The sequence below is a fragment of the Synchiropus splendidus genome, chromosome 1, assembly GCF_027744825.2.
Source record: "Synchiropus splendidus isolate RoL2022-P1 chromosome 1, RoL_Sspl_1.0, whole genome shotgun sequence".
Lineage (NCBI taxonomy): Eukaryota > Metazoa > Chordata > Actinopteri > Syngnathiformes > Callionymidae > Synchiropus > Synchiropus splendidus.
This window is the reverse complement of record NC_071334.1, coordinates 1,971,926-1,987,214: the sequence shown is the minus strand read 5'-3', so window position 1 is coordinate 1,987,214 and position 15,289 is coordinate 1,971,926. Positions and strand designations below refer to the sequence as shown.

Genomic DNA, 15,289 nt, shown 5'->3' with positions numbered 1-15,289 from the left:
GCCCTGTGGTGCGCCGCACACAGCGATGACTCACAAGCGCCGTGAGCGTTCAGCTAAACTAGGTTGAGAGGAAGAAGGTGTGGGAGAGTATCGGTAGCAGCGAAACTCTCGAGAAGCAACCGTTTACGGTCATGTTTTGGTCTTTACTGACTGTTTTTAATCTCATACACAAACATGTCTTGTGGGGACCTCTCCTGGCCATCACCCTTTCCCCAGCCTCTCCCCCTAAACACATGGTTAACCCAGTTAGAATCATAGCATTGTTTTGAAGTCTTTGTCCTGAAATTGAGGCTGAACCTCAGAAAAATGTCCCCACAAGGCGGTGTGTCCAAGAATAAGTCCCTACAAGTCCAGCACGGGTTTCCCCAAGCCCCGAGCACTCTGGTTGACTCTGGCAGGCTGACACTCGAGCAGGTGCGAGCGCTGGTGGTGCCAATGGCGTCGTGTGGTTTGAGGCAAATCATCCAATAAAATATATTTAATTAAAAGATTTTTGAAAAATGCAATCAACCATTACTGGCGAATATAGTTCATAATAAATGATATGAAATAAAAGCAGATGTATTGGAACAGTTGATGGCCAGAAATCCTCTAAAATATAAATGTGATGAAATGCAGAAGGGAAATATGCTCACTGGAGAGTTTGATGGAAAATAAAAACTGATCTGGCATATTTTCTGCTCATATATTTGGACTTATTTAAACCAAGTCGACGGATGGCGGAGCAAACAAAGAGCCTCCTCGTGACACTTTGCTCAGTTGGGATGGCGTTTTACCGCTGATAAACAAAGCTTTTCCTGTAGAACAGAAACCATTCGCTGTTACCAGCTTCAGTCATCCACAACTCAGAAGACTGTTGACCAGTGATGTTAAAGGACAGAAGCACAAGCCTTTCGACACAGTTACGGTTTTCTCAGGGCCAGAGTGGGAGCTTTGCAAATGAATCTCTTCTTGAAAAAATCTGCAGTGAGTGGAACGTTTTCTCGCCACAGCCCTAGTTTCCATGACCCTCTTTAACCAGAGCGTCTCTGAGCAGCTGCGACCGCAGCTCAACCGGAACATCGTTCGACTGTGGTGAGTGGTGGCTTTTCCCCTCTCACGTTGCCTGTGGTCTGATTTCTTCACGCTGAACTTTTGCAAACATCGATCCTTTCTCAAACGGATGGATAAGGCGTGAGTTTCGTCCACTGGAGGCCACCGTATTCTGTGAGCGCTCCTCATGGAACAGCGAGCTGTGTGGATCAGGCTCAAATGAAGAAGCAACAGGTTCCTTTCACTGACTCCTCACTTCACCAATTGGCTCAGTGCATGCGCACGTTTGGACCACCCACAGGCGGCTTGAAGAGAAACCAGCTCCAATAGTTCACTTCAAATAGCAGCTCTTCTAGTTGGCTTTCACTTTCTCTGAGCATCAGTTGGAAGATAGGCCTTGCATTCCATGTCAAAACGCAAGATAAAAAGCAGTGTCTTCCAGCTCCAGGCAGCAGGGATTCTGGCAGGCCTGACATGATGCTGGGCCAGTTTCCCCACAGGCCTCCTACATGGCCTGGAAGAGCAGCATGTGTTGATGGGGATGATGGTCATAGACCTTCCAGCGTGAGGCAGAGGAGAACTCTTCAATCGAGCTGAAGAGCAGAGAGCATTATGGGGTGGCGTGAAGTCCAGTGTGGGTGACCTGTAAACCAGTTACGGGCTAAAGCAGCCCATGGAAACTGACGTAGTAGGCCCAATGATGTGACGCGCTCCTCTGGCCTGCACAAATAGTCGTGTTACCATCACGCGGCCCTGGAGCCCAACGTCTCCTTGATTCGGTCGGGTCGACCCATGGCTTCTGCCTCGAGCTCCATCGCTCTCTGACCAAGGCCCAAGGAAAACGCTGCAGTCTGCACTTGTTCCAGACTCAACAGCACCAGTCTCACACCTCCTTCTCCTTCCTGTCCTCTCATGTCTCTTCTTCACCTCCACCTCTCGTTGTCCTCCTCTAACTATCACTCTTTCTCTCCCTCCACAGTTCTGCAAAAAGGGTGTTGCACAATGGTTAACACCTCCGGTGGAGGCAAAGTGTGCATGACATAACTGCAAACTGAGCAGCGCCGCCGACCGAGAGAATGATGATCAGCACTCCTGTGATGTCGAGCTTCCACTGAGGCTTGGTGATGGAACTCAGGAGTGGAGTTTGTCTCCAACACCATGGTTTGTTGATGTCTCAATAGAACAGTCCAGTGCTTCGCATCATTTTGGGAGACCAAGGGCCTGGAAACACTGAGCCCGACACGACGCACACATTATGCAAACATTGCAAAACTAAGACCAACCGCCTCGGCAACACACCGGCTCATATTGTGAGGCGTCACCTGGAGACCACAGACAAAAGCTGTCGGCCTTGCGGCACCGTGCTTCACAGACAGTGGAGCCCCTATGTTTTTCCCTGAGACAGCTGTGCCACAGCTTCACCTCGACAAAAGAACGGTTGCCAGTATCGGCACTTTTCTTAGAGTTTAAAAGGCGCCATGTTTGACAGTTGTTTTTTCACCGCAGTGTTTCACAGAGGCGCCGGCACAGCAGGAGACCTGCATGTGGTCAACACTATGCGGCACGACCTTACCTCTGGCGACCTTCCACCAAAAGCTGCTTATATAGTCCTCACCTAGAGGGCGCTAATTCCCCACCATGTGCAGCGTAATGTAGTGCAAGTGGAATATACACCATAGTATCTGCGACACATACACACAACTGCAAGTAGTTCTCTTGAACGGTCGGTGAGTTCTGTACTAAATAGTTTTAGAACTTGAGCTTTGAGAATCGCAGTGTTGGTGAAAGCTTTCAGAAAAATCTGGAAATAAGTCTCCGACTGAACGACAGCTTCCTTCTCTAAATGAATTTCCACCAACAAATTTCTTGTTGTAATACGACCCCAGACTATGAGAGTTCAGCATGAAAGAGCAAAAGAAATAATGAATCACTTTCTGTGACACAAAAAAAGATCCAAACTGAATGTTGACTTCAGTGTGTGATTTCACATGGCGCGAGGAAATGAGGCGTTCAGGAGCAGCAAGTCTCAACCGATTGTCGTCACAAATATGTGTTGGTGCCGTTTCACCACTTCCCTCCGCAGGTTTCGCTCTCACTCAGAGAGCCCTCCCCTCACAACTGCCCCGTCTCCGGCTCAGTGGTGAGCAGCAGGAAGCAGCGAGTCAACTACTTTGTTCTCCTGAATTTGGGTTTTCATGTTTACCAGTGCAGTTACAAACACTGCAACACTACAGCACAACTCTGTCGGTACCTCGTACTCTAGTGATCCAGTAGTACTAGTATCGATGAGCGCTAAACGGTTCTGGAGAATAGATCCAGTCCGGTCCGGTCTGGTCCAGTCCAGTCGAATGACGATGATTTCCTTGCTACTACGTCTGATAGTTTGAGAAATACTGCGAGTATTTCTCCTTATCCACAAAGATACATGTACAAATTACTGTTAATGAGTACTAATGTCTACAACTACCTCTAACAGTACTTCCACTGTAGCGGTGAATTCCTATCTAATTTGAAACTAGTAATAGGATTCACTGGTACAAAATATCTCCAAATGTTGGTCCTGTAATTGCTAATAACATTACAGATATACGTCCACATAACTCCTAAATACTTTCCTTTGAATTCTAATCTAATGCTGACTGAGATCGCAGTACTTCCAGGTACTACCATTAAGACCACTTATGATGACAGACTTGGACTGCAACTTCTGATTCTACTGCGACTTCAAGTAGCTGCGACTGTACTGCTGAAGACTCGTTGACGCGCACCTTAGAATATTGAGCACTGATGTCTCTTCATGGTGATTCCCTTGGCCTTTGTGTAGTGTAGACAGCCATGCAAAAAAACATGTGTTGCATATCACATGGAAGACATTCGACTCGAGCAGAGGGCATTTGGTGTGCAAGAAATTCAAGTGCAAGAGATTTAAAGTTCTTGCACGCAGACACAGAGAGAGAGGAGAAACAGAGGACACCATTGGATCAGAAGAGAAGTGCTTGGAACAAGTCGAGCAAAATCTGACAACAGAGACAAACATTGGTGCATCGCGAAACAAACTACACACAAGTCATCAAGGAAAGCAGGGGAGAAACAGGAACAGTCAGAACTAGCTCCCGCAGCCTCCGCTGTGTTTCCACGAGAGCGGCCCGCTCATGGGAGCCTGGGGTCTCTCTCCATACCTGCTGATTTTAGAGTTTAGGTGGGTCATTGAACTGTGAGCCGACGGTTTATGTTTGGAGAAATGGGAACGCACTCCTGAGGCAAATCCATTTGACATGGTCTTGCACAGCTGAGGGAGAGAAAAGCACTATTTCCCCGTCAACCAGTCAGAGCCAGGCGCTTCTCCGTCTCCGGGCCCTTCCACCTCACGAGCGCTGACGTCCATCAAAGTTCTGGAGACTCACGGAGCGAGTGCTGAACATTCAGCGCCGAGCTCCATCCAGAGATCCACTCTGGCACAGGAATGCAGCGGAGTCACAGCACGGATGCTTTTGGATCCTGTGTGAAGAGGGTGTGTTGACACGCTGACACGAAGGAAGAGGCTGGGTCCGGACCAGATCCAGCCGCTTTCATGCCAGGAGTGCTGTATATAACAGCTTGGCAGGTGAGAGTGGCGCCAGAACTCACCTGATGGACACGTTCACCAGGACCAAGCTGATCCTCCTCAGCGTTCTCTTCAGACGTCCCCAGTTTTATTTGATTATGTTTCCATTTTTCAGTTTAGGAAAAATCGAATTCAGTTATATTTAAATTATACATCTTTAAATATTTATTTAAAATGAACCTACTGACAGAATTCATGAAAATATTTGATACTTGAAAGGTTTTACACATGAAAGAGGATTTGATTTCCAAGTCTACCGAGACTCAAAATATAATATTTTTAATATTATACATGTGATCACAATGATTTTTTAGTACTGACAAATGTTGCTCGATATATAATAATTTATTCATTTTTTTGTTTCCATCTGGAGCATTATTAAGTCATTTTCCCATGTTTTTTTTTTACCTAAACCTAAACACACTGAAACAGATGTGGAGACACAATTGAATAAATAAAAACGCATTTAATTATTAATGAATATCAATTTAAAGCTGTACTTTATCAGACTCAACCGTGACCACCACCAACAACAACAGCATTCATAATAATAATAATAATAAATCATTAATTGACTCTAAAACTGATGGGTTTTTTGCAAAAAAATCTGATTCTATTTCTTTGCTTATTGGGTCTATGAAGCTCCATCTTTCATCTTATGAAGTCACCTGAAATGTTGGGGAGTGGCATGAGCTGTACGGTATAAAAACAAAATGCCGCTAAATACATGTGACTAAGGATTATACATTTAATTCATTGTGACTTTCTTCTACGACTATTGAACCCAGGCCTATCATATTTATTTTTTTCCAAGGAAACAAATGAGCACTTTTTGTCCATCAATTGAACTAATAAGAACAGTCAAATGATACTTATGTAGAATATGTAGATCCAGTTTCGTCCATTTGTATGTAAAAACCTCAGAGAACAGGATCTAAAACCTGAACAATATCTTGACCAAATAGGAGCAGGAAAGTGACTTAGTGAAAAATATTCCATCACTTGTCTTGTATATATCGTTTGATAGTGTCAGAATGAAGTTGAACAAGACTTGAAACATTTTTTACTATACCTTTGCATCATTATTGTGTTTCATAGATCCATTTTCTCTGAACTCAAAACGTGATCTATCACCCACGAGAGCTTGACCTCTGCTGCCACCTGTTGATCAATCTCCCCGGCCTTCTCTTATTTCGACTGCCACACCTGCTACGATGGAGACTGTTGGGGCGCGACCACGTGCACGTCCGAGACGATGTGTGTAACGGCGTCCATCCAAGGTAACAGGCCCGACTCTGATGCTTCGGGCAGGGACAGGACTCTGCTCACGCCGCTTCCCTCCGCAGGGGGCAAGACCGGACTTCACGTCCAGGGGGTCTAGAAGGCATGTGCGTCGTCCTCGCTGTGTCCTCGGACCGGACCCGCGACCTTGGATGGTGGAGTCAAACTGTGTCCGTGGAGTGTTGTGACACTGACAACTGCAACTCACACACGTTGGCTTGTGAGTCACTGCCACCTCCGTCACCCTCCGACGTCACTGCACCTCTTTCACGCCTGCCGCCTCCACCCTTCTCCTCCTCACCTCCTATTGGTTTCATTGTTTCACATTGTTTCACGACATTATTTCACATTTTAGATTGTCCCTGCTTGATTATTCTTGTGATCCTAACCACAGTAGCCTTTCTGTCAACATTCACTACTGCATCATATATGTATATATATATATATATATATATATATATATATATATATATATATATATATATATATATATATATATATATATATATATATAATTTTTAATATTATTATTATATTATTATTTTTAATAGTGTTTTTCTGGCTTGCCTGTCATTTTTCAAAAACAACTTTAGATACAGAACGTGTGAAATACTCTTTCCTTTATTCTCTCACAATATGTAAATGTTTGGTTTTTGTTCAGCAATTTTGTAATATCGATATTTTGTCGAAGACATATAATTGACTCATCTATTTCAATGGAATTGTTGTGTCGTGGGAAAAAAAAAAGAAGAAAAATACTTGCAGTGCTTCATACATGACTCTAGTTTCTTGAGAAGTTTGTTTTGTGTTTGTGTTACGTGACTGTTTGAATTGCAGCTGGAAGCAAATGTTGGAAAATGAAGATCTTCTTCTGAGCACTCAGGGTCGCTGTACAGAGAAAAATCCTTCTCAGGGATTTTGTCCGACTACAACGCTTCCATGGTGTGATGACGTTTCTGAAACAGACTGTGAAATTCAGTCGAAAAGAAAAAATGAGCGTTTTGGAACCAGGTCGGGAACGTTGTCTTTTGGAAAGTTCTTTAGGTTTGAAGCATGTCTCTTTGCTGTTTCAGTCTTAGGTGAACAGAGTGACAACTGTCTGCAGTGTCTGTCATGTGACCCGACCACCAGTGACTGCACGATTCCACTACAATGTCAGGGAGAGGAAAACCAGTGCTTCCAGGCGACCGGTGAGTCACCCAAGTGACATTCAGTATGATATTGTGGTGGGTTTGTGTCATCAACAGTGCAAAACGGGACAAATAGCTACCAAGCTTTTGGTTGTGCGTCATCAAACGTGTGCACAGCATCAGCCGCCCTGGGCACCATACCGTTTACCTCCAACATGGGAGGGATCACGGGTGGACCGCCATGTTGTGGAGAGAGTTTGTGTGTCTGGGACCACGACAACTATGGCTCAACCGACAGCTGACGGTTTGGCAACGGCGGAATGGACAACGGACTCTGACTTGACAGCAACGTCCAAACCATCAACTACCCCTTCAGTCACAACAAGTCCAGCTGCGACTGCAATGACTCTACCAACTACTGATGAACCCAAAACCTCCGACTGGATAACAGATGTTGACTTTATAGAACCTACGGAACCATCAACTACCCTGTCAGTCGCAACTCCAGCTGTGACGGCAATGGTTCAACCAACAACTGAGGAACCAGCAACTGTGGAATGGATAACAGATGTTGACTTTACAGAAACATCTGAGACATCAACAACCCCATCAGTTGCAACAACTCTGCCTGTAACAGCAATGGTTCAACCAACAACTGAGGAACCAGCAACCGTGAAATGGATAACAGATGTTGACTTTCCAGAAACATCAGAAACAACAACCATGTCAGTCACCAAACCTCCAGCTGCAACCATAGTCGCTCAACCAACAACTGCATCACAAAAAGCAATGGCAGAAGCAACATCAATCTTTAAATTGACAACAGTTGGACTCTCTACAATAACTTCCAAAAATCCAAGTGCCCCTTCAGTCACTGCAGCAACTGCATCACCAGGGACACCACACCTCACAAACCAACATCTACTTCTTCAGTCAAAACAGCAGCTTCAGGTGAGACGACAAAATCTCAGTCATCGACTGAATTGACAACAGTTGGTGTCTCTTCTCCAACTTCCAGAGACTAACAACCACTAATAGGACAACAGTCGGTGACTTCACAGCAACTTCCAAACCTTCAACAACCCTGTTGGTCACTACATCTTCAGATTCAACCACAGACACTAAATCGACAACAGCACTGCCAACATCCTTCCGTTTTGCAACGGTTAGTGCCTCGACAGCAACTTCCAAAAAGCCAAGTGCCCCTTTAGTCACTGCATCAACTGCATCACCAGGGAAAACTGCTGTATCAACAGTTGATGCCCCGAAGAAAACCTCTGAACCTGCATCAACTCCTGGTGTCACGACACCTGGTGCCACCGAAGTCCTGTCAACAACACCTGGGAGAAGCCTGACAGAATCGACCCAAACAACTTCAAAATCTCAGTCTACAGCTGCTGAGTCATCAGCAACGTCTGAAGGAACCTCTTCTTCTGTCCAGACATCAACTCCAGCTACCACTACCCCCTGCACTTTATTCCAAAACACGTTCCTAGCTAGTGGGCTCCCCACTGACCATGGCAATAAATTTGATTCTGATTCTGATTCTGATTCATCATCGAAGATTGAAGATTCCACGTGGAACCACGAGACGTCTGCAACGAGGGACCAACGTGCCACATTGAAGGAGGAGACGTCTGCAGCAAGTGCATCGTCCAACCAAACAACCGCCCTTCCTCCGTCAGCGCGAGCGATCGAGGCAACTTTCGCCACTTTGAAGAGTCTCATCGCAGCTTTGAAGACAACAAAGGGTGACCTCAGCAAGTCCTCCTTCTTCACGGGTCATCGCCAGTTGTCAGTGATCATGCCTTTGTCTTGAACCTCATTGGTTGTCTTTCTCTTCTTCATCTCCAACATTCTTGGTCCAACTCTGCCTGTCCTCTCCACGTTTCCAAACCATCCGACCGCCCTCATTTGGCCTCCACACTGTTGTCACTCATTTCTGATCTTGTCTTTTCCTGTCACTCCCAATGACAAGCTCTGTATCTTAATCCCTGACTCTTCTAACTTACTTCTCACTGATGGACATCTCTTTCAGAATCACCTCTTGATCAAGACTTGCTTGTGGACCTCTGGGGATTTAAATGAACCTGCAGGTCCAACCATGTGAACTACAGATGGAACTACAAAGGCATTATTGACAAGAAAAATGCCTAATGGAGAGTCACCCCTCCACGACTCAGAGGTCAGCCACCTGGAATAGAATCTGAGACCCAACCTTGTTGATCAGGTGAGAGAAACATGTGGAACGTAGCAATGGTCCATGATAAAGAACTTCTCTACAGCAAAGCTTTTCTGATAAAAACTGACACTTATTTTACAAGGAAGAAGGAGAATAGCTATGCTTAAAAGACCCCAGGGCCCAAATTTGAACCTCGGATCATTGCTGTGTCCAGGTTTGAGGGCTGCTGAGCAGCTAGTTGAACTACACTGACAATCCTGTTGAGGAGCTAGAGAGTCTGCGCTAAAACCGTGGAATCTTTGAGGAAGGTTGCCTTGAACCCAAACCAATGACTACCGCCTGTGATGTTGGACATAGTGCGTTCCTGTCCTCACCTGGAACTCGCCGGAACACTAGTGGCTCTGGCTAGCTGGGCGAGTCCACTCGCTCCGTCCATCTGGCCACGCCAGTGAGACCGGCTGCACCGCTCTGTTGTGTTTGCTAATGAGCGTATTAAATACCAATTACAGACGTGTAGGAATCAGACAAAAGGCCGCATCACTCACATAAGCTTGACACAAGAGGAGCGAGATTAAAGGCTTCACTGTCATTGACACACAGGCTTCTGAGGATGGAGGAAAACATTTCCTCCTCCGAGACGCCAGTGACAACATGCTCACTGAAACGTAACATTGCAATAAGAACAAACCCGATCATTACTGTCAGACAGAAAGTATGTGAAACTGACCACAGTGTTTCTAAAACTGACTGCACAGCTATAGATCGATTGAACACATTTGTAAATGGTGTGACAGTTAGAATCGGGATCATCTCAGAATCTTTATTTGACACAGAGAAGAAGAAAACAGGGCTCCCTCTCTCAAAGCTCCTCTTTTTTCTTCAAGATGATCTGCCGCACCATGGCGGCTATTTTGGGTCGGATCTCTTTGACGGGAACTTGGGGCCCCCATGCGTCCACCACCTTCCCCTCCACGTTGATCAGATACTTCCAGAAGTTCCAGTCGGGCTCTTTTCCGGAGGACTCTGCAGAGAAGGACAGGGACACGGGTTTTCCAACGCAATGCGCCAAAAAATGTTTGATAAGTTAAAAGCGTCACAGCAGCTGAGTGACGATCAAATCCGTGTGGCACCTTGATACATTATGCAAGCAGTTCCTTATGTTGACGCTGCTAAATGCAAGCTAATATTAACAAATGATTTCAGAGTCACCTGCGTCCACACGCACCCGTGTCTTGCCTCTTTTTAGAATGAGCTTTAAGTTGCAGCCTCGCCCACTGATTCACTCAGTCAACAATATCGATGTGACAGGCTGAGGATTCGCATTCGATCCCGCTCAAATGTGTCGCATACTTTGGCTCAATTTAACTGTTACAGTATGTGCGACGTAATTGCAGCTGCACTTATGTGACAGTGGAGAACATGAAGTTCCTTTAACCCTCTGGTGACTACAGCAATAGTGGGTGCTGCTGTTGATTTGTCCTGGAGAATTTGGAAAAATATCTGGCAGCTCTTCAGTAGCAGAGCTGAAGAGTTGCTTTTTTTTCAATTTAACATGAGGTGAGTGCTCCACCTGGGGTCTCTCCTCGATGACTGAGCTTCTCCCACTAAGGCAGCCCTGAAAGGGAAACCCTTGTTCTTCGGCTCACTCACGTGAGAGGAGAAACCAGCTTTGTCTTCTGGCTCAGCTTATTCTTCACCACCATCCGTCCTCACGACTGGAGACGCTGACGTGACGTGTTTGGGGCGACAGCTTCATCGCGTTTGTAGCAGCACATTTCATCTGAAGCACCAATAGCTCAAGCTGAGGCATCCTAGTCACGTGGAGGCAACTTAGCCAATCAGAGCCCAGATTTTACAGCGGTGTACGGAGCGGACTCAGCGAGCTGATAGCTCCTCTGGAGGATTGATGGTCCCAGAGACAGCGGCATCCAAATCTTTTGTTGATGGAATATACAGCATTTCTACAGGAGATAAAGAGCTATGATCTGACCCACTTCTTTGAATCTCCACTAACTCGACTTGTGAGTAGAAGTCCACCGGTCAATGGAGAGCTTTTGGCTCAGCTCTAAGACCGCTCACAAATGAAGACACTGCACCAGAGACTCTTCAAGACAATCCAACAGTTGACTCACCGACCAGGTACTTGTAAACATTGTTGGCTCCGGTGCCCACCACCGCGATCTTGCTGAACAGCGGGAAGGAGACTCCATAGACCCGCCGCACGAAGCTGTCGATCTCCTTGTCACTGCCGGGCTCCTGCTGGCCGAACTGGTTGCAGGGAAAAGCCAAGACGTTGAAGTGGTACGGCCCGAAGTCCCGCTGGAGCTGCTGCAGGTCCTTGTAGTGCTCTTCTGTGAAGCCGCACTCGCTGGCCACGTTGACCACCAGAGACACCTGAGAGCACAGAGACACCTTCCAGGTGAGCGTTGCTCCAATCCTTACATTAGCCTGTGCCAGCTGCTACAGATTCCATTCAAAACTAACTGCTAAAAAATATATCTTGACCCACAAGCTAACTAAGTTGTTCAACCTCCATTCAACGCCTGAGTTGTGGTTTGATTCTGTCCACAGGTGCTGTTTTCACAAATACTTTCTGTGGACCACAGTCATCTGACCTCCATCCATCCATCCCTTTCCGTTTACTCAAGGTCTGAGCTCCTCTGGAGGAATACTGAGGTGTTCGCAGGTCATCTCTCCAGTGGGTTCTGAGTGTGGTCCAGGAGACATCCTGACAAGATGCCACCTCAGTCTCAGCTTCCGAAGAGAGAACATTCACCTGGAATCTTGTTCTGATCTTCACTTCGGTCAGTGGATACTTTGTGAGGTTAGGGCCCCAGTGGGAGGAGTCCTCTGGGCAAGACCTAGGAAACACTGGGAAGTCTGTCAAGTGACCTGGGAGTCTGAGGTAGGGTTCTAGAGAGAGAGGGAGGTGTGGTCCTCTCAACACTGCATGGGCAGATGGATAGATAGAAAGACTGACAGCTGAATAAACAGACGGATGGATGGGTGGATTGATAGATGGACTGAGAGATGGATGGATAAACGGAAGGATGATATATGGATGGATGGCAGATGAACAGAGCTGGATGGATGGCATGACAGACAAATGGATGGATGGAGAGATAACAGGACTGACAGCTGGTTGGACAAACGGACGGACGGACGGATGGATCGATATATGGACTGAGAGGTGGCTGGATGCTTGACCTACACATTGATGGACGAAGAGGTAGAAGGACTGATAGCTGGATGGACTGAGAGAAAGATCCATGAAACTTCTGTCGATATGTTTGAGATTTCCAGTCTCCACAGCCAGCAGGAGTGATGGCCACAGCCACTTTCATAACACTCCCATTAACATCTCCCAATAAATCCTCCCCCATTAACTCGCCATCACGGTCACACTAGATGGATTTAAATAATGTGAGGGCAACAGTATTGAACATCTCTGGGAGGTTCCCCCGCCAGGCTAAAAGGAACTCCAGGCAGTTAGGTAAGTGACTGACTCACGCCTCGGCAGAGATGATTTTGGAAACACACTTAACTCACTGAATTACTTACTTAACTGTACAAACACCACACATTGTGTTTTGGTGTTTGATCTTCACTCTGTCAGCAGATATGTTTCTGCCATTTTGTAAAGCCGGACGTGGTATGTGAAGTGAGCATTTGCACCAGGTTTCTCACCCACTTTTATGATCGACGCCACCCGCCCGTATCGGTCCTGCATTTCCTCTCAATAAAGTTTGTTTATTGTGGCTCATCTACGTGATACTTGTCCTGGACGTGGTTTTCTCTCCTTTTTTGTGTTTCCTTCCTCACAGCTATAAAAAAAGCTATAAAAATGCATTTAAAATCAAATTAAAATAAAAAATAATCATCACATTTTTTTTTTAATTCTCAACAATGTCCAAAAAATTGAGACACACTTTTTAATACATACATTTATATTGTAAATTTGGATGACAACAAATGTTTCTATATAATATTAAAGTTAACAATTTTCCGTCTCTATTTCATTTTTTATAATATTAGTTGTTTAATTAATTTTTAGGTCTATATATTAGCTTTTAATATCTAATTTTCCCTACACTCTACTGCAGGATGACGCTGCTCTCATTTAGCGGTGCAGAAGAAACAAATGGAAACAACTTTATTCGTAACTTACTGTCCGAGAGCTCCCTCTAGTGGTACTTCACCTGTAATTCGCGGCACCATGGTACAGAAATAAAATAAAATAAAACGCATTCCTGTAAAGTATGTTCCCAGGTTGCGGTGAGCACATCAACAGCAGGGAAGTGTGACGTTCCGTTAGTGAGGAGGTCATGCGGCACACAGTGCAGGTTAGTAGGGTTTCCCGCCCCAGATAAAAGCCAAACACCAAATCTATTGGTCAAACGATGAGAACGACCCAGCCACGGGACAAAACAGGCTTTTCTGACATGCTTCCCTCCTCTGGGTTTCCTCCATGGCCAGAGTGAGGATCAGCGTGGAGCTGACTTCGACACGCACTTCTCCTTCACGCCTCACCATTGACTTCATCGCCACCCTCACACGACTCTCTTGCACTTCCTCTAAATATGTCTAAATGTCCACCTCTGGATGGAGGACATACTGGAAGAAATCAGTTTTCCTGCATCTTTTGTGACGTCACAATGCAGTGAGGAGGATGACGTCCTTCAGTCACTCTCTTCAGGTGTGTCGGAATCGAGTTCCCTTCCACACACAACGCACTTCCCATTGAAGTGGGACGAGGGACAACGACATTAATGCCACAGCTTTATACAGTACATCGGTCCAGGTGGAGACTGGTGCGCGTCTCTCACGTGGAGCTTCAAGCCTCAAGAAAAAGAATGATCAAGTGAACTACTCTTCACGATGAAAGACCCCCTTTTCTGGGTGACTTCCTCGTTTATTCTGACTTGCTAGAGACACCTTTCCAGTGGCCCGCGCGGGCCTCCTGCCACGTCGAGCGGCTGCTCGGGGTGATGAGCTCCGTCCACCCCCCTTTCACACCACCACTGAAACTCCCGAGTGTGGAGGAATGAAGAGGTTTTTCGCTCATGCAGCAGGCGATCGTGCATCTTCGACGACACGGAGAGAAACTCACCGAGCCCCGGTACTTGTCCAGCGACACTAACTTCCCCCTGCTGTTCACTACCTTGAACGTATAGAGGTCTTTTTGTTTGCTCTCTGTCAGGCTGAATAACGTCAGGAAAACTGCGAGGGCGGAGGAGCGCATCTTCACACGGCGACTGCCAACGAAGCAAAACTTTTCGAGGTACGTCGAGGAACGAGGAGAGAGATATTTTCCGGTGGCGGCCGGAAGCTACAAAATAAAGCCCCTGTTGAACGAGGGCAAATAGCGCGGAATCTTTTTCTTCGTTTATTTGCCCGGATTATACACTAATATAATAAAAATAGTGATAAGCATGAAAATAAACAAATAATAAATGAAACAAAAAAATGTCAAATAAAAGTGCCCATCTGAGCTTGCACTGCTCACTTGCACACATGCATCGAGACATCAAATATTCCTGCCTTCATTTGAAAGGACCAACAGTGAAATAAATAAAATGAATATTTGAACAACTAAAACTAGTGGGGGGTATTGTAGATTTACTTTTTCATCAAGTTTGATGTGACTTTTTTGTATGATTCACTTTTGAATAAAACATGTTCGCTTTTTATTTATTGCAGAGTGTGGGAAGTCATCGATTAAACTACCATTTAAATTCATAGTCCTGTTGGAAGCCAAGAATTTTTGGCCTGAACCTCAGTTTTCACGTCCTTTTAAGCGAACGGGGCTTTTTTGGGTTGGACTGTATTAAATATAGAGTGTGGAAGGGGAAGTGGGTGGGGAAACATCGGCCACCTCAACTCGAGGTTCATTGAGACATTATTAACCAAAGCCAGGTAAAGTAAACCAGATGAGGGAGCTCAAAGACGCTGAGCGCGTGCTTTGAGGTCATCATTTCAGCAGTGAAGCTGTGGGTGGCTGACATGAAATCCTGACAAATGGTGAGTCTAGAAAATTCCAAACTTCAGAAAAGAAGAAAA

At 45.7% G+C, this 15,289-nt stretch overlaps 1 protein-coding gene across 1 annotated transcript; it reads right to left on the bottom strand.

Moving 5' to 3' along the window:
- Positions 1-10,063: 10,063 nt before the first annotated feature.
- On the bottom strand, positions 10,064-14,512 carry gpx7 (glutathione peroxidase 7). Its single transcript, XM_053854497.1, has 3 exons — positions 14,340-14,512; positions 11,362-11,623; positions 10,064-10,252 (listed from the first exon to the last, which is right to left on the bottom strand). Exons 1-3 carry the CDS (start codon positions 14,469-14,471, stop codon positions 10,089-10,091), a joined length of 558 nt encoding a protein of 185 aa, XP_053710472.1. The 5' UTR covers positions 14,472-14,512; the 3' UTR covers positions 10,064-10,088.
- Between the last annotated feature and the right edge of the window lie 777 nt (positions 14,513-15,289).